A 26,012-nucleotide genomic window follows, 5' to 3' on the forward strand; every position below is an offset into this window, starting at 1 on the left:
GCCCACCAGCTGAGATTTGATATTAAACTCAAGCATTGTAAAGTCTTTATTTTTTATTTTTTAGAGTAGTTTTTTACTGTAAACTTGTTTACTAAAATATTTTTATAACTATTTAAATATAATTGACTTCCTTTTGTAATATTACCTATTTTACTTTATTCATTTAAAATATAATTCTTAGAAGGAATTCATAGTCTTCACCCAATTAAGATGCCCCTTAAATAAAAAGTTTAAGGACTTCTGTTATAGAATGAATGACTAGTTACAAGTAATTCAGAGTATTTGCCATAACTGTTTCCACAGTTATTCGTAATCGGTCTTTCCATTTACAAGTCATGATATGTTATCATTCTTGAAATATTTTTCAGCTCTTTGCTTGTGTGTGTATGTGTATAAATATATAAATTTTTTTCGACTCTAAGTTAAGATGGTTGTATTCATACCATTGTCCTTTCTCTTTTGGAAAACAATAGAGCTCATTGACCATGATAATAGAATAATAAAAATGGAAAGAATTTACAAAGTTAATATAATCTGTCCTTACCCCTGCTTAAATAATCCTGTTCACATGGATATCTGTCTTACATTTGAAGATACCAGAGATGTCTGTGACCTCTTACATTGTTTGTGATGATCTCTGTCAGGAAGTATCTCTTAATATCTAAGCTAATTTTCTCCTACTCAATGTGAACATATTTCCTCATTCCAAACTGAGACAAACTATTAATATTATATTTTAGTATCACAACTTTTAATTTTTCACAGCAGTGAAAAGAAGGTATCTTTTTTCTTCCAGTTCAGATGATCTCAATTCCCTCAGTGTTTGTCAAGGTTCTTATTTTTTAGTGATAGTCTTATTATTATTATTACCACTAAAATCTGTCCTGTGCTCAATGGAGCATTTCTCTTGTGGCAGAAGGAAGGGAAGACTCATTTGGGGGTGGATAGCAATCCCTGTAATTTTATTGTTACAGGAAATTGCAGATGAAAACCTTACTCTACTAATACAGATCTGTCTCCAACTTCTAATCTTAGAGAATTGCCTAGACACTAAGAGGTTAAGTAACTTGCCCCAGAGTCACACAGGCAGGATGTGTTAGAAATTGGACTTGAACCCAGGGTTTTCTAGCCTTGAAGGTAGCTCCAGCCACTATACCAGGCAGTTTTTATTTTATACATTGTGGGGTCAAATTTTTAGAAAATGGTATTACATTTTAAATTTATGTTTATCTTATAGTCCAAGATGAATACACAATTTTCAGTTTCACTTGTATGTAATATATGGTCCAAAGTCAGATTTTGTGAAAGCATATGTTCTGTAGCATTTTGCACACAACCCAGCTAGTTATATTTAATGTGACAACCAACCATCATCTTGGTAATAATTGGCAAATGGCAAGAATGAATCATGTTGCCAAATAGTGGAAAGAAGATTAGACTTAGAGTCAAGAGAAACTTGGATTTCAATTTTAGTTTTATCAGTCTTCAAAGAATCATAAATATAAACTTGTAAAGGACCTTCACAGTTATATAGTCCTATCCCTTCATTTTATAAATGAGGAAAGTGAGGCCCAGCATAGTTTGTTTAAGGTCTTAGAGCTATTAAATGGCAGAATAGAGTTTCAGATTCAGATTATCTGATCTTAAGGCCATTGCTCTTTTTGCTTTTACATAGTACCTTGCTTGTAGAGCAAGTAATTAGTTTTGCGAGTATATTTTAATTTAAATTATAAATGCTAATTTAAGTTCTTTTCCTATCCAGAATACTCAAACAATATGACCATCCTAATATAGTCAAGCTTATAGGAGTTTGCACACAAAGACAACCTATTTATATCATCATGGAGCTTATTCCAGGTAATTTTTTCTTTTTCCTTCTTTATGAGACATGTTTCAGCACATATTTTAATGTTCTTGTGTGTGTGTGTGTGGGGGGGTGATCCTATGATAAATTATTCAGGACCTTAATTATAGTTGTGTGTTATAGTGAGATTTAATTCTTTTGCTCAAAATATTCTTATTCCTTACAGAGGTTATATATAGTGTTAGGAAATGTCAACTCATATGTTTACTTTGGGAACACATATGTTAATCATATGTGGTTTCACATTGACTTAAGTGACTCCATTCATGAGGAAAGTGAGGCCCAGCATGGTTAATTGATTTGTTTAAGGTCTTAGAGCTTATTGATTATGTTCTTGTGACCAAAGAAGAGATATAGGAAAACATTCACATTAAATTTAGGTTAGTTAGATTTAGATTTTCAAGGTGAAGCTAGGAACTCCATCTTTTAATGCCCTCATTTCCATTTATGTGTTTCTACCATTCAAGTCTTCTAAAAAAAGATAATAGCTAAAAAGTTGCATATTTTTGGTTATTTCTGCTGTAGCTCATGAATCCCTTGCCAGTCTGGGTTGACTGAACTAGTAGATTGGGGATTTGGGGAGGGGAGGGTTGTTGTTGTTGTTTTTTTTTTTTTTTTGCTTTTTGGAGGGGAAAGGTAGGTCAGTTGGGGTTAAGTGACTTGCCCAAGGTCACACAGCTAATCGTTTTGGGTATCTGAGATTGGATTTGAACTAAGGTCCTCCTGACTCCAGGGCTGGTGTTCTATTCACTGCACCCTCTAGCCAGCAGGTGAAGACAGCTTTGAACTGTTATAGAGTGCCCTTGAATTTCACTGTACTTCTGTCTATAATAGAGAATATATTCTTTATGATTAATATTTGTTATGGAAGTACTTAATAGTCATACACATGCATATCTATAACTGGTGGTGGTTTATAACAGAAATTGGGTTATGTCAGTCAGTGAAGATTTATTATATTATATGCCAGGCATTGTGCAGAGTTCTGAAGATATAGAAAGAAGCACCAGTCAGTCTCTGCCTTCAAGGAGCTCACAGTCCAATTTTTTTGCCACCATCTTTTTTTTCTATATTTGAAAAGAATACAAGCCAACAAATGAATATTTGTATTAGATGTATGTGTATGTATATGTGTATTAAAACATCTATATATGTATATATCTGTATACTATATATCTCATATATCTATATAAATCAGAAATAAAAGGTAGGAGAATAAAGTATTTATTACGTTAAATATTGTGTACCAAAATTAATATCCTATGTAATTCTTACAAATCGGAAAATTTTTACTTCATACTTTACTTTAATTTCTATTTTAATGGAACCTCTTGATATGTCCTTTATTTATTATTACTTTATAATTTTTAACTAAGATTTCTGTATCATTATCATCTTCAACTAACATTGCACTATATGCTAGATACAATACACATTTTTGTAGTTTTAGTAACATATGGTTCATGCCCTAAATGATTTTGTAATCTAGTTGGGAGAAATTATGAACTAAAATAAATAAAGCTCAGTAAACAGATTGAATGGAATACACTATAAAAAAAACGGCATATATGAAAAAAGTACAGATTAACATGCATTTTTGTATATTACACACACACAAAATAATTTCAGATAGATGTCTTGGAATACAGATAATAAATTTTAATTATCAAAAGCTTCTTGGAATAATAAGTAAATTTTGCTACTCTTCCTGAGGTATATGGAAAAGTGCATTGTCATCCTTTATGTTGGGATGATTGAAAAAATAATTAAGAATATAAGAGTAAGTTTTTTGTTTCGTTTTACAAGGGAAAGTAAATAGTTTAGGGAATTTAAAATAGAATGTAATATGTTTTGTTGCTTGAAGTACGAGAGGTACCTTGTAAGGTAAAAGTGGTTGTGGCTTGTGGGGTAAAGTGGCAAAATGCCCTGAAGGATAAAGAACAAGACTTTATATTCAGGTCATTGGGAGAGGCAGAGTACTGCTGCTGGACTGAATGATCCTATTGCATAATCTGTATTGTATGTAACCGACAGAACAAATTGAACCAGAAAGAAATTGTAGGTGACAAATCCACAGAAGAAGAATATATGTTATTCAAGTTATGAGATAAGGAAATTTGACCATAGGAATAAAGAAGGAAAACCTGGGGGGGGGGGAGGTGACTAGGTGGCAGTGAATAGAGCACCAGCCCTGGAGTCAGGAGAACCTGAATTCAAATACTCAGACACAAAACCTGCCTCAGACACTTAGCACAAAAACTAGCTGTGTGACCTTGGGCAAGTCACTTAACCCCAATTGCCCTCCAAAAAGCAAAAAAAAAAAAAAAGAGAGAGATAGAGAGACAGGGAAAACCTGAATAATGTGTAAATTACGCTATATTTGCAGAAGCAGCACTTTGACACAAAAGTATCCTAAAAAGAATATATTCAAATACTGAAATGCATTTGTGATCTCATTAATGTATTATTTTCGATGATGCATATCATAGCTCATTCAAGCCTGCCCATGCCATGTGGCATTTGTCCCTGACCTCCCATAAATTAACCACAGGATATTTACCCAGTATATCAATGGCCTGCCTTGCTTTCCCTTTAATTTCATAAGGATAGCAATGGAGCACATCAGCTGTCCATTGGTTATACCAAATGCTTACTATGTAAACAGCCAGTCTTCTCTCTTGCTGAAATGTTTTTTTAATTGACATTCTTTATTCTCTTCCATAATTATAAGATCATATTATTTAGTACATGGTAGGACATAGAAACTATCTAGTTCAACCTTCTCATTTTAGAGAAGAAAAACTAGGAGCAAAAAACAAAGAAGATAGGTAATAGCTTCACACGGGTAGAAGTAACAAAGCCAGAATTCAAAACTAGGCCCTTTGGCTCCAAATCTAGTGTTTTGTTTGTGGCTTTTGGGACCACAATACTTTGGTTGTAATGTGTGGTAGCTGGCTCATAGTGTCCATGCACTTTTCCCTGGTCTCTAACAAAAAGTTATTTTACAAAATTTGTAATTATCTGCCACATACTTTCTTCTCTCTATGGCTTTATGAGAATGGGGGGAGGGGAGGGGAAGAGAGAGAGAGTGAGTATTGAGGGCAATTTTTAGACTTCCTTTAGTCCTGCTATGGCAGTTGATTTATATTAGTAAAACTTCAGTATAAAATTATTATAGTTGGTATTGATATAATTATCCAATTTACATTATCAGTAATTAAAGTCAGGATTGAACTGTTTTATTTGCATGCTACATCTTCTCATTATTTTTTTTTATTTTAGCTTTATACTAATTCTGATCTTTAGTAAGTCAGCATCATAATTATAGCCGATTCAAGGATTACTGACATATCCATAACCACTCTTTCCTTTTCTGTTAAAAATTATGGATTTCTTTTTTGTGTGTGTGATATTATTTGGTGTTTACCTACCAACTACTTTCTCTAAGAACATATTTACGATACAGAAGCATGAGTTTGATGTCTACAAATCTTGGACCTTTCTTATTTCTTCTTCCTTATACATACTTTTCCATGTGTTTTTGACCATCTTTGCCTATTTCTACTTTTACATTGAAGTCACCATATATTAAAATAAATACTGTTTTCATTTGGAAGGTCTTAGCAAGTTCATTGTAGATTTTTCTACCACATCATCTTCTAAATGTTAGTGAGTAGCAGCAGTTATTTTCCTCCTGGTCTTTTTGCTGCTACTTATCTTTAAGTAGCATGAAATTCCATGTTGCCTTTGTGCATACAGTAAAACCATTTCTGCCAACTTCCTTGCTTCTCCAAGAAGTATCTCCACAGGAGTGTTCTGTAACTCTGGGGTGTGTACAGGCCCAGAGCTCTGCAAGAGTGGGTGGGCCTTGGAGGTTGCCATGACAGCAGGAACTTCGAGAGCTTTTAGCCCAGAGCCAGAAAGGGGTTTGACAACTGGTCAGAAAGAAATTATGATGGACTGAATATAACTGGGTGCTGCTTGGCAGCTTTGTTGCACATAAGCACTTCTAGGTCAGAGTTCTAGGGAAGAGAAGAGTGCTGATGGTCATTCACCAGGAAGAAGGGGAGCTGGTCATGATTCCAGGGCCAAGAGGAACCCTAATATTTGTGGCTATGGGGGAGCTGGGGCCCTTTCTGGGTGATGATCAGAGCACAGATGAATGCTCTCCCAGGATCACACTATCTTGGAAGAACTGAAAACTTGCAGATCCCCAGAACTGTGTTTCTGAAAACAGAAACACAAAATTCTGAAGCTTGGGACAGGGTCTCTCTACTACCCCTAGGTTAGCAGAGCCGCTTTTAATATAAAATTCAAAGTGAAGAAATAGTTTGGGGAAATGAGCAAACAGCAAAAAAGGAACTTGACCATAAAAAGCTACCGTGCTGGCAGAGAAACTTAGAAGACAACAATATTAAAAACAGCTACAAGCAAAGCTTCAAAAAAAAATGCTAATTGGACCCAACACTAGCAAGAACTCTTAGAAGACTTAAAGAAAGAGATGAATGGTAGAGGGAAAATTGGAAAAGAAATGAAATTCTAAAGAAAATATCACCTTAAAAAACAGAATTGACCTAATGGTAAAAATTCACTGAAGAAAAGAACTTCTTTAAAAGTAAAATAGGCCAGATAGAAAAGGAGATACAAAAATCCATTGAAGAAAAGACCTCCTTAAAAAGCAGAATTGGCCAAATGAGAAAAGAGGTACAAAAGCTTACTAGAGAAAACAGACTCTTAAGGATTAGAATTGGACAAGTGAATACTAATGACCCCATGAGACTTCAAGAAACAATAAAACAAAGTCAAAATAATGAAACAGTAGAAGAAAATGTGAAATACCTCATTGAAACTGACCTAGAAAATAGATCAAGTAGAGATCATTTAAGAATTATTGGACTACTGCAAACTGTGATAAAAAAAAGAACCTAGACATCCTATTTCAAGAAATTATCAAGGATAACTGCCCCACTATCTTAGATCCATAGGGTAATAGAGAAATAGAAAGAATTGATCAGTCACCTCCTGAAAGAAATTTCTATGTGTTCAGTTATTTTTCAATTATATCTGACTTTCTATGACCTCATTTGGGGTTTTCTTAGCAGAGATACTGGAATGGTTTACTATTTCCTTTTCCAGATCATCTTACAGATGAGGAAACTGAGACAAACAGTGTTAAGTGACTTACCCACACAGCTAGTAAGTATCTAAGGCTGAATTTGACCTCAGGAAGAGAAGTTTCTATACTCTGTGTAGAAGAAGTATTCTATACTCCTGGCTGGGCACTCTGTCCGCTATGTCAGCTAGCTGCCCCACTGCCAGAAATATCATAGCCAAATTCTAGAGCTCTCAAATCAAGGAGAGAAAATATTGTAAGCTGGGGCACAGCCAAGATGGTGGAGTAAAAGCAGGAATTTGCCTGAGCTCCTACTCCAACCACCTCCAATACCTGTAAAAAAAAATGACTCTAAAAAATTTTAGAGCTACAGAACCCACAAAGTGACAGAGAGAAACAAATCTGCCGAAGGCAGCCTGATAGGCTGACAGGAAGGGTCTATCGCACAGGCCTGGGAGCCAAGCACAGTCCCCGAGTAAGCCATGCTCCAGACCTGGGGCAGCCCCAATGAGGGGCACAGACCAGCAGGAGCAGACTTCAGGAGAGGGAATCACCAGCAGCTATGGTGGTTTCCAGACTTCTCAACCCATAAATGCCAAAGAGAAAGTAACAGGTCAGTAGGGAACTCTGCTGGAACTGGGTGAGAGAAGAGCACAGTCTGGCCCCTGCCCCCAGGGATAGAGGTGTGGTGGCTGCAGCTGCTGACACATGGCTGCATTGAGAGCTCTTGGCCTGAAGATCATAGGGGGACCAAGTGACGTTTCAGAAGCTAATCGCTTTTACTTTGACCTGCTTGGATCTGGGTTGCAGCTTTGTGTGGTGGTCCTGGGGTGAAGAATGTCAGTGTACCAGAGCTTATGGTGGCTACAGAGAGGGCACCCTCCTCATAGCTCTGACAACAACTCTGACAACAACTGAAAACCCCAGCAATTTGGAACACAGCTCTCTCCACTCTGGAAGCAGAATTCTACCATGGCAAAGAGCTCAAAAGTCAAGTAATTGGCTGGCAAGATGAGCAAACAGAGGAAGTGCAATCAGACCATAGAATCTTTTGGGGGAGATTAAAAGGATCAAAACATGGAACCAGAAGACAACAAAGTCAAAACTCCTGCATCAAAAGCTTCCAAGAAAAATATGAACTGGTCATAGATCATTGAGGAGCTCAAAAAAGATTTTGAAAATCAAGTACGAGAAGGGGAGGAAGAATTGGGAAGAGAAATGAGAATGATGCAAGAAAATCATGAAAAGCAAGTCAACAGCCTGACTGAAGAAAATAACACCTTAAAAAATAGACTAACTTGGGGCGGCTAGGTGGTGCAGTGAATTAGAGCACCGGCCCTGCAGTCAGGAGGACCTGAGTTCAAATCCAGACTCAGACACTTAACACAAAAACTAGCCGTGTGACCTTGGGCAAGTTGCTCCACCTCAGCTACCCTCTAAAAAAGCAAAAAATAAAATAAAATAAAATGGTAAAAGAGGCCCAAAAAGGCAATGAGGAAAAGAATGCCTTAAAAAGCCAAATTTGCCAGATGGAAAAGGAATTTCAAAAACTCACTGAAGAGAATCATTCTTTCAAAATTAGATTGGAGCAAATGGAAGCTAATGACTTCATGAGAAATCAAGATACTGTAAAACAGATCCAAACAAATGAAAGAATAGAAGGCCATGTGAAATATATCATTGAAAAACCACTGACCTGGAAAAAGAGATCTAGGAGAGATCATTTAAAAATTATTGGACTACCTGAAAGCCATGATCAAAAAAGGAGCCTAGAAATCATCCTTCAAGAAATTCTCAAGGAAAATTACCCTGGTTTTCTGGAACCAGAGGGCAAAAAGAACTCACCCTTCACCTCTTAAAAAAAATTCCCATAAGAAAACTCCTAGGAATCTTACAGCCGTGTTCCGGAGTTCCCAGATCAAGGAGAAAATATTACAAGCAGCCAAGAAGAAACAATTTGAGTACTGTGGAAACACAATCAGGATAGCACAGGACCTGGAAGCTTCTACATTGAGGGATCGAAGGGCTTCAAATATGATATTCCAGAGGTCAAAGGAGATGGGATTCAAACCAAGAATCACCTACCCAGCAAAACCGAGTATAATGTTTCAAGGGAAAATATGTTCATTCAAGGAAATAGAGGACTTACAAGCATTCTTGATGAAAAAAAAAAACCATGAATAGAAAATTTGACTTTCAAATACAAGAAGCAAGAGAAGCATGAGAAAGTAAACAGGAAAAAGAAATCAAAAGAAGCTTGTTAAAGTTGGACTGTTTATTTTCCTACATGGAAAAACGATAATTGTAACTCATGAAACTTTTCTCAGTATGAGGATAGTTAAAGTGAATATATATGTACATATATATGTATAGAGAAGGGTGTATTGTATGTGTAAGTATATATGTGAGTGTGTGTATATGTGTGTGCATGTATACATAGAGGACACAGGATGAGTTGAATATGAAGGGTTGCTATCTAATAAATAATATTAAGAGGTGAGAGAGGAATATATTGAGAGAAAGAGAAAGGGAGAGATAGAATAAGGTAAATTATCTTATATAAAAGAGGCAAGAGAAAACTATTCCAGTGGAGAGGAAGAGCAGGAAGGTGAAAGGGAATGGGTCAACCTTACTCACATTGGATTTGGCTTAAGGAGGGTATAACATGTACACTCAGTGGGGTATCTTACCCTACAGGAAAGTAGGGGAGACAGGGATAAGAATGGGGATGATACAAGGGAGAGCAAATTGGAGGAGAGGATAGTTAGAAACAAACACTTTTGAAAAGGGACAGGGTCAGAGTAGAAAATAGAATACGTGGGGGGGCAGGATAGGATGGAGGGAAATATAGTTAGTCTTTCACAATATAACTATTATGAAAATGTTTTGTGTAACTACATATGTACAACCTATATTGAATTGCTTATTTTCTAAGTTGGGGTGGGTGAGGATGGAAGAAGGGATAGAATCTGGAAATCAAAATGAATATTTAAAAAAAATGTTTTTATGCGCAACTAGGAAATAGGATATACAAACATCGGGGCATAGAAATCCATCCTGCCCTACTAGAAAGTTAGGGGGCGTTGATGGGGGAAGGATATAAGAGAAAACAGATTGGGGAAAGGGGTATTCAGTAGGTTTTATCTTGTGGTGGGGGTAGGGTAAAGACAGGGAGAAAATTTGTAACTCAAAATCTTGTGGAAATGAATGTTGAAAACTAAAAATAAATAAATAGAAAAATAAAATAAAATTTAAAAACAAAAAATATTGCAAGCTTTCAGAAAGAAACAATTCAAATATTGTGGAGCCACATTCAGGATCACACAAGATTTAGCAGCTTCCACATTAAAGGAATGGACAACTTGAAATAGGACATTTCTTAAGGTAAAGCAGCTAGGATTACAACTAAGAATAAACTACCTAGCAAAACTGAATATAATTCTTAGGGAGAAAAAAATGTATATTTAATGAAATAGAAGGCTTCAAGCATTGTTGATGAAAAGACCAAAGTCGAATGAAAAATTCACCATTCAGACATAACACTTGGGAGACGTATGAAAAGGTAAACATGAAAGAGTAGTCATAAGGGACTCAGTGGAGTTAAACTCTTTACATTCCTATATGGAAAGATGATACATGTAACCCTAAGAACTTTATAATTATTAGAGCAGTTAGAAGGAGTCTGCATATTTAGAGAATACAGGTGTGAGTTGATTATATTGGGATGATCGAAAAAAATGTAGAGGTGAGCAAAGAGGGATGCACTGGGAAAGGGGAGAGAGGAGAAGTAGAATGGAGCAAATTTCCTCACAAAATGGAGGTGCACAAACGAGACCTTTTATATAAAAAAAGTGGTGGGTGGCAGGCGATGCTTGAGCCTCACTCTTGTTGGAATTGGTTCAAAGAGGGAAGAATATCTATACACAAGCAATTGGGTATAGAAATCTATATTACCCAGTAGGGAGATAGTAGGGACAAAGCTAAGAAATATGTGGTGAAGGGGGCAATAAAGAGGGTCAAAATGGGGAAAGACAGACTTTTGATGTGAGATGTGGTTAAAAAAGGGAAAAACAGGAAGAAATAGGATAGAGGGAAACACAAAGTGAATGTTCATAATTGTGAATGTGAATGGAATGAGCTAACCCATAGAATGGAAACAGAATGGACTGGAAACCAAAATTGAGTAATATGTTGTGAACATGAGATATACTTGGGAAGGAAAGATATATACAGAGTTGAAATGATGGACTAAAGCAAAGTCAATTTCAGTTGAAGTGAAGGGGGGTTAGGGTGGGGGCAATCATGTGATTGCTCCCAGATAAAATAAAAGCAAAATTGGACATAATTGAAAGAGATAATCAAGGAAATTAGATTTTGCTAAAAGGTAGCATAGTGAAGTAATATAAAAATTTTTATAACAATTTTCTTCTGATGAAAGACTTCGTTTACCAAATACATAGGAAACTGAGCCATATTTATAAATTTATAAAAATAAAACCATTCCCTAATGGGTAAATGATAAAAGGATATGAACAGACATTTTTTCAGAAAAAGAAATCAAAGCTGTTTGTAGTCACGTGTAAAATTTCTCCAAATCACTGTTGATTAGAGACATGCAAATTGAAAGAGCTCTGAGGCACCACTTATCAGAAAAGACAGCTGTTGAAAGGGATAAAGGAAAAAAAGTACATTAATGAATTGTTGTTGTAGTTGTGAACTGATCCACTTATCCTGGAGAACAATGTGGAACTATGCCCAAAGGGCTATAAAAGTCTTCATGACCTTTGATCCAGCAGTACCACTGCAAGATCTGTACCCTAGGGATATCAAAGAAAAATGGTAAAGGACATATATGTACAAAAATCTTTATAGGACCTTTTTATTGTGGTAGCAAAGAATTGGAAATTAAGCAAATGCTTATCAGTTTTAATTACTGAACAAGTTGTGACATATGATTGTGATGGAGTACTATTGTGCTATTAAAAAAATGAGGGGAGGTAGTTTTAGAAAAAACATGGCAAGATCTGTATAAACTAATGCAAAGTGAAGTGAGAAGAACCAGTAGATCATTGTTCACAGTAACAGCAATGTTATACTGTTGATCAACTGTGAAAGACTTAGTTAATTTTGATCAATACCGTGATGCAAGGGGTGGCTAGGTGGTGCAGTGAATAGAGCACTGTCCCTGGAGTCAGGAGGACTGGAGTTCTAATCCAGCCTCAGACACTTTTCACCCTTACTAGCTATGTGACTTTGGGCAAGTCACTTGACCCCAATTGCCCTCTAAAAAAGCCAAAAAAAAAAATACAGTGATGCTAGACAGTTTCAAAGGACTCATGATGAAAAATTGCCATCCACTTCTGGGGATAGAACTGATGAACTCTTAGTGCAAATTGAAGTATAATTTTTACCTTATGATTTCTTTTCCCTGTTTACCTTCTCATGCTTCTTGTATCTGAATGTCAAATTTCCTATTCAACTCTGTTTTTTTCATCAAGAATGCTAGAAAGTCCTCTATTCCACTGAATGACCATATTTTCCCCTGAAATATGATACTCAGTTTTGCTGGGTAGGTGATTCTGGGTTTTAATCCCAGCTCCTTTGCCCTCCAGAATGTCATATTCCAAGCCCTTTGATCCCTTAGTGTAGAAGCTGCCACTGATTGTGTTTCCACAATATTCAAATTGTTTTTTCCTGGCTGCTTGTAATATTCTCTCCTTTATCTGGGAATTTTGGAACCTGGCTATAATATTCCTAGGAGTTTTCTTTTTGGGATCTTTTTCAGGAGGTGATTGGTGGATTCTTTCGACCTCTATTTTGCCCTCTGGTTCTAAAACATCAGGGTAGTTTTCCTTGAGAATTTCTTGGAGGATGATTTCTAGGTTCTTTCTTTGATCATGGCTTTCAGGTAGTCCAATAATTTTTAAATGATTTCTCCTGGATCTATTTTCCAGGTCAGTGGTTTTTCTAATGAGATATGTCACATTGCCTTCTATTCTTTCATTTGTTTAACAGCATCTTAATTTCTCATAAAGTCATTAGCTTCCATTTGCTTCAGTCTAATTCTGAAGCAATGATTCTCTTCAGTGAGCTTTTGAGATTCTTTTTCCATCTGGCCAATTTGGCTTTGTAAGGCTTTCTTCTCCTCATTGCCTTTTTGAGCCTCTTTTACCATTTGAGTTAGTCTATTTTTTAAGGTATAATTTTCCTCAGTCAGGCTGTTGACTCTCATTTCATAATTTTCTTGCATTGTTCTCATTTCTCTTCCCAATTTTTCCTCCACTTCTCTTATCTGCTTCTTAAGGTCCTCTATGACCTGTAGCCAGCTTGTATTTTCCTTTGAAGCTTTTGGTGCAGGGGTTCTAGTTTTACTGTCTTCCTCCTGTTCCATGCTTTGATCTTTTTTGTCCCCAAAATAGGAGTCTAATGTTGGATTCTTTGTTTGCTTTGCTTACTTTGCCTGGTCATATTGCCACTCAATTACTTGACTTTTGGGCTTTTTGCCACAGTAGGACTCTGCCACCAGATAGGGGAGCTTCGTACCAAACGCTGGGGTTTTCTCAGCTGCCAGAGGTATTAATTGGGTGCCCTCTCTGAAGCCTCCACATGGTCTGGCAAGCTGGTTACACACCCCAGGACCTCCACCCTAGACCACAATCCAGATCCAAGCAGGTTAAAGCAAGAGCAATTACCCCTCAGACTGGTCTCTTGGTCCACCTACAGTCTGCAGTCCAGGAGCTGAAGCTGCCATGTGGCAGTGGCTGTGCTGCAGCCCTCAGCGCCTTCTCGCCCTGGGAGCAAAAGCTTATGCACTCCCAACTACTGGATCCCAAAGTCCAGACTGTAGCATCTATGTGTTGATAATTCTGGACCACCACAGCTGCTGGTGATCAGGAGTCCCTCTGGCCGGTGGCTGTTTAGACCCTCCTGGGGCTAAAACTTTGGCATGGAGCTGGGCTTGGCTCCCAGAGCTCTGAACTGGCCAATTCCTGCCAGCCTGCCGGGCTGTCAGTGGGAGGTTAGCTTCTCTGTCATTTTGTGGGTTCTGTAGCTCCAAAGTTTGTTCAGTGTCCCCTTTTACATGGATTGGAGGTGGTGAGAGCTGGAGCCACGCAGAGATCCTGTTTCTACTCCGCCATCTTCGAAGTATAATTTTTTCACTTTAATTTTTTTGTGATATTGCTAATATCAAAATAGGTTTTGCATACTTTTGCATATATAATTGATATTGTTTGTATTCTTAACAGGTGGGGTGGGTCGGAGGAGGGAGAATATGGAATTCAAAATTTGTAAAGAAAAGAATGCTTAACAATAAATAATAAATATTAAAATCTAAAATAAAAAAACTTAAGGTTTAATATTATTCTGTTCTAGCATCATGTCTGCCTGATGATCATTAAACAAAAATTTCACTTTTAGAGTACTAGCTTCCAAATTAAAGTTAACAGGTAGGTCCAAAAAGGTGGTGAATCTTAAAGAACAATATTTCTTTTTCTATCACCCTCACGCTATCACTTCAGAAGCTGAAGGGGGCCAGAAAAGAACTGACAACCATTTTGTATTTGTCTCCATGTCACGGGTGGCTATGGTCAAAAAATTCATCACTAAGTGACCAGTCTACTTAACTTGTTTTGCCTAGCTAATCTGACCTTTAGAAAGCAAATTTAGTCAGTTGCTAGGTCCATATCGACTCTCTTCTAGTGGTATAACTTATGCTGGAGCTAATACTTCGCTGGCATAGCCTTCAAAATCCCATGGTCACATAGGTTTATCTCTATGACACAGTAAAGTGTTGGAGTAAGTCTTTGTTGAGAAAATGAAAACCGTTCTTGAAATGGACAATGACATTTAGAAAATAACATCCTGGTTGTCCATATGTGTCTTGGACTAAAAAGCTCTAAATATGGTTAGTCAAAAAGTAATGAGGCCTTGAGCAGGGGTGGTACCTGCAAAAGTAGAGAGGAAAGGAAAGATGGAAATAGAGATCAACAGAAGTTGGTGACTCGTTGGATATGGGGTACAAGAAGGACGTCAAAGTTAACTTGTACAATAGTCTGCATTCCTGCCCCCCATACCATGTGGTCTAGAGACTGTTGCCTAAGACCTTCTTAATTGGAAAGTTTTTTTTTTCATGAAACGTTTTAGCTCATCTTTCATAATTACTAAAAATAAATTCTTAGTATATTCAAAGTGAAATGTGAAAAATCTAGTTACCAATAGAATGTTTATTTATTTGATAATTATATTTTTATCCATATCATAAAATGAAAATAAAATGAAATGACCTACAATACCTTTAATAGAATGTCTACTTTAGTATAAATTGCTTTGAAGTTTTTGTATAGCTAATAAAAATATTAATGACTAACATTTATATAGTTAGTGCTTACTATGTGCCAGGGCATTGTAATAAGTGCTTTACAATTATTAAGTCATTTGATCTTCATGACAATCCTGGGAGGTAGGTGCTGTTATTATCTTTATTTTATCGATAAGGAAACTGAGGCAAACAGATTAAGTGACTTGCCAAATTATACAGTTAGTAAGTGTCTGAGGCCATATTAAGCAGAACATAAAATCTAAGTTGTCCAAAAAAACAAGTACTAGATTGGAACAGACTGCAGGAAATAACATCAGAAATAAATTAGTATACATGTGTTTATAATATTTATGTGTATGTATGTTATATAACATTTACTGAGTGGAAAGGAATATATGAATTCATATGATATATGAATTTATTTTTAGTAATTATGAAAGATGAGCTAAAATGTTTAATGAAAAAAAAACTTTCCAATTAAGAAAGTCTTAGGCAACAATGATAACAGTGCTAGTCCCTGGTATCCTGGAGCTTAAAGTAGATGAGTAAAAAGAATAGGGCAGAGCCAGAGGAATGAATGGGAAGTACTTCTGGTACTTTTGACTTAATAAGAAACTTATTTAGTATAAATAATTTTTATACTTAATGTTTTCAAATTTCAGTATACTTTTCTGTCTTGGGGAAACTGAGAAGATGAGGAAAAGTAGAGGTGTGGGGCAGGAAACATGTAGATAATGGTACATAATTTAAGTTAAAACACCTTCACTAGATTCTAACACCAAGGTTTATGGGAGCAAACTACCAGCTTGCTGACAAATTTAATATGTGTTAAAAATAAAACAACTTAGCAATAGCATATATCAAATCACAGCCCCAGCTTATTTTTTCAGCAACTTATTTGAGAAAAATGAGGTTGTTGCATTAATTTTCTTTAGTGAAACCTTATTGAGATGAGTTTCAGGGAAAAGTATTATTTGACCCTACGTATATTTTCCTTCTTTTGGCTAGATGTATTTCACCAAAAACTGCTTTTAAAAATGTCATTTTGATCTATCTTCCTCATTTCATTAAGACTTTTAATTATGTTTCAGGATGTGTTTATCTGGTGATCTGAATTAGTGAAAAATGTCTGATTTATTTTCAGAGGAGAGAAGTTCTTGTTTGTGGCCTCTGAAGTTTCTTCAGAGATTCTGAAATTTTGTCGTTCTTGTTCTAAATGATGAGTATTCAAAATCAGGAAAAAAAAAACTCAATTTAGCTTTTCCATCTAAATAGCTACCTAATTTCAGTCACCTAAAAGTGGTGGTGCCAGTTTTACACACAGGTTACTAAGATATATTGGTAAACATGTAAATTGCAATGACAACAGAGCAGAAATGTCAGTAACCTGAAAATAAAAATCATATAATTAAATTTGGACACCCAAATGACTGCTAATTTCTTCCCAGAGCTCTTGTTTTGTGTTTTTATGTGTTTCTTTTTTATTTTGCTCATGCCATTTTAGAAAAAGAACATATTTCTTCCATTTTTTCACATTTCTTCTATTCTGAAGTTCTTTAAGAGCCCAATTCTCTATCTGTAATAATCTCGCATACACTGCTGGCCTCCAGTTGTATTCTCCATAGGCTCCCTTTTGACTACCAAAAAATAAATAACCAAACCTTCCCCCCTCCCATACACACACACACACACACTCTTCAGAAGCAGTGGGGGGAGGGGGGAAACCTAACCCCAAAAAACAAACAAAAAACACTGCAGGGATCTAACAGACAGCCAGTGCTTATTGTAGGAATTGCTGTTTCCTTGCTTTCATACTTTTTGCTATCTCTGATGAGCTCTAAATTTTGAGAGCTAAATGACCACGACTGTGATCTTTGCCTAGGCTTACTCTTTTCTGTCTTGGGGAGACTGAGAAGATAGAAGAAGTAGAAGAGTGAGGCAGGAAGCATGTAGATGATGGTACATCATTTAGGTTAAACACCAAGATTTATGGGAACCAAGTACCAGCTTGCTGACAAATTTAATATTTGTTAAAATAAAACAACTTAGCAATATCAAATGTCAAATCATCCTCAGAAAGCCTCCTCTTCCTATATTCAAGGAGAAAATCAACAAATATTTATTAAATACTCCATCAAAGATGATGCATTAAGATACAGATCCTACCATAATGGAGATTTGGACTTAGTTGCTGTCTCAAGGCATGTGTAGAGTGATAAGAGAACAGTTTTTATAATTTGTTACAAAATTACTTGGAATACACAACTCTCTGAGAATTCATGAAAGGAATATATGGATTAACTGTATCAGTGTAAGGCTTGATTTGGGCATTAAAAGATGGATAGGTTTTGGGAAGGCAAAGAGTAAATTACTGTAAATTGTAAGAAGAGAAACTTCAAGGGCACTGAGGTAGCATGATGTATTTAAGGGCAAGTCAGGTGTAGAAGATCAGTGTTGATCAATACTTGGAATAAGGTTAGCTAAATTCTACTCCGATAGGACTCATTCATCAATGGTTAACATATTCTTACCTTCTCATCTTCTCCCTATCTTAATGATTCTGAACCCTGACTACTGAAGTACAGAACCCTTTATACATCTTCAGCTGCCCACCACCTCCTTCCCATTTCTCTCAACACTACCTCCCAAATGCCCCATTCCTGATCTACCCATACATTTAACTTTGCTCTTTGGAGTGCCTGCTTCATAATTAACAACCATACTTTCATCTTAAACCTTTTCCTTTCTGACTCTTCCCATCTAATGACACTCATTAAAACCTGCTCTTCTAATGATGCTCTATCATACCTGGAGCCAAGATGGCAGAACGGAAGCAGTAACTTTTCTAAGCTCCTCTGTGAATCCCGGCACTAAACTTTAAAAAGTGAATCTGAATGGATTTTGGAGTGTCAGAATCCACTGGAAGACAGAGCGTGGCAGAGTGCAGCCCAGGAAAGTGCCCACATGGGTTGGGGCAGGGGGAGGGCGGAGCACGTGGAGACTGCAGCAGCTCAGACTAGAGAGCGGACTACAGCAGAGAGAGAAGGAGCCCCAGCCAGCAGACTCCCCCACCCCAAGGGTGATTAGCAGCTGTTTCACCACAGGATGGGAGGATCCCTCGGAGCTGGGTAAGAGAAAGCTCAGGGCGGCAGCACAGACAGCAGCTTCTCCTGGGGCTATCAGCCCCCAGCCTAGAAGTTTAAAAATCACCTGCCTGATTTTCCAGGGGCCAGGATGGCAAAGTAAACTTTGGCTGTTCAGATTCCCCCTCCCTGACCAAGAAAACCTAGAGATAAATGTCCCACCCAGAGTAAAATCCTGAAATAGTATAAATACCCTCAGGCTTAGGAGGCATGGGGAAAGGGTATAACTGAGGCTGTAAGGAGTCTGAAGAGAAGAGTGGGATGGGTCCCAACAAGCCCCACCTCACCTGACCAGCAAAAGCCTGCCTGAGCTGTAGCCCAGGGGCATAGAGGCAGAAATCTGAAGTGCCAGACCACCCCTCCCCCACAGATTACTCTGTGAACTTCAGGGTAACTCAGGGGAAACACTGAGAATCCTGGCCTTGGCCTCAGTCTAGACACCCAGAGGTTACAGCACACAAAGCCAACAACCAGGCACCTAGCTCCCAGCCTGAGAAGCTTGGGTCAGAGCCCTCTGTACTCTAGGAGCAGAAATACACTTTAAAGGACAGGAGATAGGCAATTACAGTGGGCCAGAAGCAACTTGCAAAGGCAAGACTAAAGAGAATAGAATCCTATTACTCTGAACAAGAAGAATCACTTTCAGGAAACACCATGGACTCTGTGTCCACACCTGAGACCACAGATGGAAATATGAACTAGTCTCAAGCCCAAAAAGCATTCTTGGAGGAGCTCAAGAAAGATTTTAAAAGCCAAATTAGGGAGGTAGAAGATAAATTTACATCTACAGTGACCAAATTGGAAAAAAGTCTCATGGAAGAAAACAAATCCTTAAAAAGTAAAATTAGTTAACTAATTGGAGAAAAGACCTCCCTAAAAAAGGACCTTCAAAAACTAACCAAAGAGAATAATTCACTAAAATCTAGAATCAGTCAAATCGAAGTTCAGGACTCTATGATGCACCAAGAGTCAATCAAACAAAACATGAAGATTGAAAAATTGGAAGAAAGTGTAAAATATCTCACTGGAAAAACAACTGACCTGGAGAACAGATCCAGGAGAGATAACTTAAGAATTATTGGTCTACTGGAAAGCCATGATGAAAAAAACAGCCTGGACAACATCCTTCAAGAGATTATCAAAGAAAACTGTCCTGAAGTCCTAGAATCAGAAGGTAAAATAATTATCGAAAGAATTCACCAGTCTCCTCCTGAAAGAGATCCCAAATTGAAAACTCCAAGAAATATAATAGCAAAATTCCAGAATTACATGATTAAGGAGAAAATATTGCAAGCAGTCAAAAAGCATATTGTGGAACTACAGTCAGGATTACACAGGACCTAACAGCTTCTACATTAAAAGATCTGAGGGATTGGAATTTGATATTTTATAAGGCAAAAGAGCTAGGACTGCAGCCAAGGATTAACTACGCAGCAAAACTGAGCATAATCTTTCAGGCAAGGAGATGGTTATTTAATGAAATAAGGGACTTCCAGACTTTACTGATGAAAAAGCCAGAGCTTAATGGAATTTTTTTTTTTAAGCAATCGGGGTTAAGTAACTTGCTCAAGGTTACACGGCCAGTTATTTCTGGGTGGGTGCTAAGTGTCTGAGTCTGGGATTCAATCCCCAGGTCATCCCAACACTGGAACTCTTACTTGCTATGCTACCTGGCCGCCCCTTAATGGAAAATTTTATCTCCACTTACAAGACTCAAGAAAGACATAAAAAGGTAAATAAGGAAAACACACTCACACATACACACATGCACACTCATGCACACAAGCACATAACTTGGGATGCAATAGAGCAAAATGTTTACATCCCTATATGAGAAGCTGATAACTGTCAATATTGAAATTTATGTGATTAGCATGACCTTTAAAAGGGTTATACATAGATAGAGGGTGTGGGTATGAACTAATCTGATGATTTAAAAAAAAAAAACCTTATTAAGGGGGCCAAAGGGACTGTAATGGGATAAAAAGGAAAGGATGAGAGAGAAAAAGTTAAATTATGCCATACAAAGAGGCATAAAAACACACTATAGTAGAGGGGAAGGAAAGAGGGAGAGGAACATCATCTGAACATTATTCTCACTGGTTCTGGTTCAAAGTGGGATCAACATAATCAGCTAAGTTTAAGATTCTAACGTGAAAAGACACAACAACTCATTAAATAGAGGGAAAAGAGGGAGGAAGAGGAGCACTGTATGAAATTTACTCTCATTGGTTTGGGGTAAAAAGGGGAATAACATACTCTGATAAGTATACAAATCTAATGATGCTCTGTCCTTTGCCACTTTTTCACCATCCAGCTGGCTTAGCTTCCCTCGAGACTTAGTACCTTCTGCAAACTTTTCCTAGTATGTCCCAACTCCCTAATACACTCTGATCCCACAGTCCACCCCTATTAGGCCTCCTTTAGAGATGGTCTCTAATTTACACTGTATATATTTTGTATGTTTGTGGTTGTGTCTCCCCTTGGAATATTAATTCCTTGATGACAAGGACTCTGTTGTTGCCTTTCTTTGTATCTCCTGCAACATAGTAAAGCAATTAATAAATGCATGTCAACAGACTGACTGCAAAATGACCCTTCTTCAGTGACCATGGAAGTGGTAAAAGTCCAAAGGATGATCAGAATCACAGTTTTTTATAACATCTATAAATCTTAAGTTAGCTGTTAGAGCTCAGTATAAAGTCCTTGCCCAGTGACCAACAAATGTAAATTTTGCTAAAGGAACTAAATTGTAGCAATCTTGATATTCTCACAATAAATTAGTTGTTCTTAATCTTTTTCATGAGCCATGGATCTTTTGGCATTCTTTTTGAAATCACTGGATGCCTTCTCAGAAAAATCCTCTTAATTGCATAAAGCAAATATATATGATTGCCAAGGAAAAGTTATCCATCTTTTTTTTTTTTAAGTTCATAGACCCCCAGTTAAGAGCTCCAGTAAGACCAGATGACAAAAAGAAAGTCTCAACTAAATGGAAGATATTTCTCAGGTTCTCCTTTTGATAAAGAGAATTTTTGTTTATTTTTATCCTATGTCCAGATATAGTGAGAAACATTAGGTCATGGGATATTTGATCATCTTGAAATTCACATTTCTTGATATTTATATGGATCTATGATTTCATTTAACCAGGAGTTCCCTCCATTGATGTAGATCACAACCCATCTATTCTTGCCATTACTATGCAACTCTTGTCCATGTCATCCTAACAGTTCACTACTGGAAATCTATCCAGTTTCCTTTGCTTTGTCACTACATTGTGAAAATACCAGTGGAGCACTTTGGTTATTTCCCTGTTACCCCTTGCTCTTGCCGTATAACTAGCCTATCTCCTGTTCCCATCATACAATTCCTTCATAATATCCTTTACTCCTGTTTTTTAGAATTCCTCATTGGTTATTTGTTGCCACTTGTTCATGATAATCCTGTGCCTTTTCATTACCCTGTGTGACAGTCATCTTTAGTTCTTCTGAGGCAGTGATATTCCATGTCTAACTATAGCCATACTGGTAAAATGTTTATATTAAAAAGATGGACCTTTTCTTTCATGGATATCTCTGGATCCTAAAATCCAGCTCATTCTCTTTCTTTTTAACTCTAGACTTAACTCTTTGCCCATCTCTTTGTACTATGTACCCAAAATATACATACTGTTGGGAAAAATCTATCCATTTGTTAAAATTCATGTTGAAATCCGAGCAATAAATATTCTTCACCCACTTCTTCTTTCCTGTGTGTATGGATAAGCCTAAATGCTTTGATTGATTACTGATGGCATCTAAAAATCTTTGCAATGTTTTGGGACTTGATGCAGTAACCACAGTGCCATTCACAAATAGGAGCATATGAAGGACCTGACCATTTACAAGGAATACCTCCTCAACTTGTGTGCAGGATCTCCTCCATTGTAATGGTCATTATATTTAATGAACATACATCTCCCTGTTCTGTGTCTCAATTTTTTTTTTTATCAGGGGGTCATTGAAAAGGTTCATTTCTGATTCCATGTCTTCCAAGATATCCTGCATGAAATTGATATATGGACAAGAGATACTTTACTGTAAAAGAGTCTGCAAGGTGACATTTTGTTCTGCTAAATCAATTTTTAAAATAATCTATATGCAATATGTGTGTGTACATACATACATACATATATATGTATATATCTTTCAGTTAATTGTGAGATAATAAAGATGTGATTCACTACTGAGTATTGCTTGCAAAAGCATGCTTTTTCCCTAATGCCTTGTAAAGAATGCCCTCAATTCACGTATAGGTGACTACCAAAAAGATTTTGTGTTGTCAATCAGTCACCTAGCTTTTATTAAGCACCTAATACATAAGATGAGTCGGGCAAATAGATCAGTAGATAACCATTTTCATCCTTGAATTCCCTTGCGATGACATTGTTTCGATATCTTGTCACCCTTTCTTTAAATTAGTTTTTCCTTCCACTGCTTCACTGCCCTTCATAAGATGATCAGTTTCTAATCTTCCATAATATTTACTTGTAAGATTTTACAAATGTTTTTATTCTGATTTGGTATTGCTTTTGTCATCTATCTCTTTCTGGTTGGCAGGCAAGTCAGATGTAAACCGACTAGGGCACTAGTCTTTAGTCTCTTTGTGGTAGTGGTAGTCAGTTTACATTGGTTAATGTTCTGGATTAAATTATTAGAATCATGGGTCATGTCATTTCTGTCATTCAGTCATTCATTTCCCATTTTTAATTTTCATAATTTGTTTAATTCAAGATTAAATAATTGTACACCACATTTTGTTATTCCTACTTTGTGTTTTAAAATACTTTGAGTTTTTTATATAATTTGCTACTTTCCCCTAGTTTTTTTTCTTTTTTTTGCATCAGTCATGACTGAAGATAATGCTACCTTATGCTCTTAAAGAGCTAGAAATTTCACCACTTCAGGTCCAGTGAATTAGAGTCAGAGAGCAGAGCTCTTCTTGCACATGTTTGAAAACAAAATAAAAAGCACAAAAAAAAAAAACCAAAACCCTCCACCTCTTTTGGTTTATCCGTATAGCCACAATTTTTGTAAGTCTTTTGTAGTTTATATTTATTTAGACTTGACTTTCTTCTCAAAATGAATCAACCTTACAATCTGTATCCTAAAGTAGTTTGCTTACCATTCCCTAACATTCCACAATAATCCTATGTTTCCAAAATCATAAGTCTATGGCCAGTTCTTTTCAGGAACATTAGTAGCATTATTTTCAAGCATGTATGAGTTTTTTTTTTTTTTAAGCAATTGGGGTTAAGTAACTTGCTCAAGGTTACACAGCCAGGTGTTTCTGGGTGGATGCTAAGTGTCTGAGCCTGGACTCAATTCCAGGTCATCCCGACTCTGAGGCTGGTGCTACCTGGCCGCCCCTCATGTATGAGTTTTAATATACTTTATTTGGCTTCCCTGGCTCTGGTTAAAGCAAATACTTGGGTTCAAGATTTCTAGAAAATTGGTATTCAAGGGAAATGATACAATCATGAGCTCTATTGTAATGTGTTGTAGCAAGCAGGCAAACAAAGCATATACACACACTGTGACAATATAAAACAACAGAGGTTTGTCCCCATATGCAAGAAACTCACCCCAGCTAGAGGATCAAAGAGACATGTTGGGGAAGAAACACCATCAAAGCTGAGGTTCAGATGGGAAGATTATATACCCTAAGAATTGACTTGGTTGAAAACAGGTAACCAGTGCCAGATGTAGGAAGGGGCTTTCCTAATCAGACCCAGATGTGGAAAAGTTCTCAGGGTCCCATATCTATATCAGGCTTTGATGAACCCCAGGTAGCAGGAGTTTATCCAACCACAAACTGGTGAGAGGGTCTAATGTACCTAAAGCAACAGGAGGCAAATGATTCAAAGCTCATGACCTATCTAAAAGCTACAAGCCTTATTCAGCTAACAGCTAGCAATGTAAAGTTGCAGCTGTTTTGCCTATGCTGTATATTTCTATGGGCATTGGGATCACTTAGCCTAAGTTGACTCCATGTTTGGAATCCTATCATTATAATATGACACCAGACATTGAACAAACATCAAACAGTATAAAGTTTATAATCATCACAAAACCTCATATTTTCCTTATCTATTCATTGAGATGCTTGGACTAGATCAGTAGTGTCAAACTCAAATAGAAAGGGATCCCTATTGGCTGCACATTGACTTAGATAAAGCTACAAATTAACATTATCAGTGTTGTATTGTATTTTTATTTATTTTGTTAAAACATTTTTCAATTACATTTTAGCTACTTTAGGCTGGGAGTTTGACACCTCTGGACTAGATTACCTTTAAAGTTGCTTTCAGCTTCAAACCTTATGATTATATGTATTTTCACTTTCTTCATTTTTTGTTCCCAGTAAAGGGGTTGCCTTTCTGTATTTGAAACATTTCACATCCTTGCCTTTTATTATTAAGGTAGGAAAACTAACCAGTTCCCAGAGTATTTCACTAAGCAAAAATATATTAAACTGCTTAACCTAATTGTGGTTATTTGGGGTTTCTCAGACCAATTTTCAACAAGATACATTTGTCTAAATTTTAATGCAATATTCTTTTCTCATGAAGGACTTTCTTAATTACAAACCATTTTCCTGTCTCCTTTATTCTTACAAGTTGTCCTTTCAGTACTGTTTTTTTTTTCCAGCAAAGTTTTGTAGCACCCTACCAATCAAGTTTCCTTTCTTTCCACAATTGGAGGTCACCTCACTTTTCTGCATTCAGTCATTAGTTGCAAGAACAAACCCCAAAATCTGAAATAGTTTCAGAAAGAAATTGATTTGGGGGGCGGCCAGGTAGCACAGCAAGTAAGAGCACCGGCTCCAGTGTCAGAACGACCTGGAGATCGAATCTCGGGCTCAGACACTTAGCACCCACCCAGAAACACCTGGCCATGTAACCTTGAGCAAGTTACTTAACCCCAATTGCTTAGGGGCGGCCAGGTGGCTCAGCGAGTAAGAGCACCGGCTCCAGTGTTGGGACGACCTGGAGATCGAATCCCGGGCTCAGACACTCAGCACCACACCCAGAAATAACTGGCCGTGTAACCTTGAGCAAGTTACTTAACCCCAATTGCTTTAAAAAAAAAAAAAAAGAAAGAAAGAAATTGATTTGGTCATTTGATAGAGGGGAGAGCTCCAAGTTATGTTATACAGAATTCAGAGATAGGCATAAGGACATTTGCCTGATTGGCCTCAGGTAGGCAGTAGGTAGTCTCCAGAGAAGGATAGTTTGAGATCTGTATCAGCAAGTAAGTCTGTCCAGTTTGGGGAACCCAAAACATAAGCTTTGGGTAGACCCAAAACAAGCACTGTGTGGGATCTCAGCATTCTTTTATAGCCATTCTGTTTCCCTGGAGTGTCTCTGAGGTCAGTTTGGAAGTTTCTAACCACATAAAGCTAGATTCAAACAATATTAATAAATGATAAATTATAAAATATTTTCCCACATAGGCAATATTTATAAAGCTCATACTATGTGCCAGGCAAGAACTTTCTGTAGCTTGAGCAGTTTGTATGAATTACTTT

At 37.0% G+C, this 26,012-nt stretch overlaps 1 protein-coding gene and 1 pseudogene across 10 annotated transcripts in view; both read left to right on the forward strand.

The window, feature by feature from the left end:
- FER (FER tyrosine kinase) overlaps positions 1-26,012 on the forward strand; it is a 288,611-nt gene that overhangs the window by 159,238 nt on the left and 103,361 nt on the right. For all 10 annotated transcript variants that reach the window (XM_069088134.1, XM_069088138.1, XM_069088142.1 and 7 more), the window contains one exon: positions 1,763-1,857. In XM_069088134.1, the coding sequence (XP_068944235.1) occupies positions 1,763-1,857 (95 nt within the window). The remainder of the gene's footprint in view (positions 1-1,762; positions 1,858-26,012) is intronic.
- The window catches only part of LOC138161191 (glutamate-rich WD repeat-containing protein 1 pseudogene), a 25,250-nt pseudogene continuing 4,982 nt past the window's right edge, over positions 5,745-26,012 (forward strand).

This window comes from Petaurus breviceps, unplaced genomic scaffold, assembly GCF_028583685.1.
Source record: "Petaurus breviceps papuanus isolate PSGF00001 unplaced genomic scaffold, PetGlider_PUasm1.0 184, whole genome shotgun sequence".
Taxonomy (NCBI): Eukaryota; Metazoa; Chordata; class Mammalia; order Diprotodontia; family Petauridae; genus Petaurus; species Petaurus breviceps.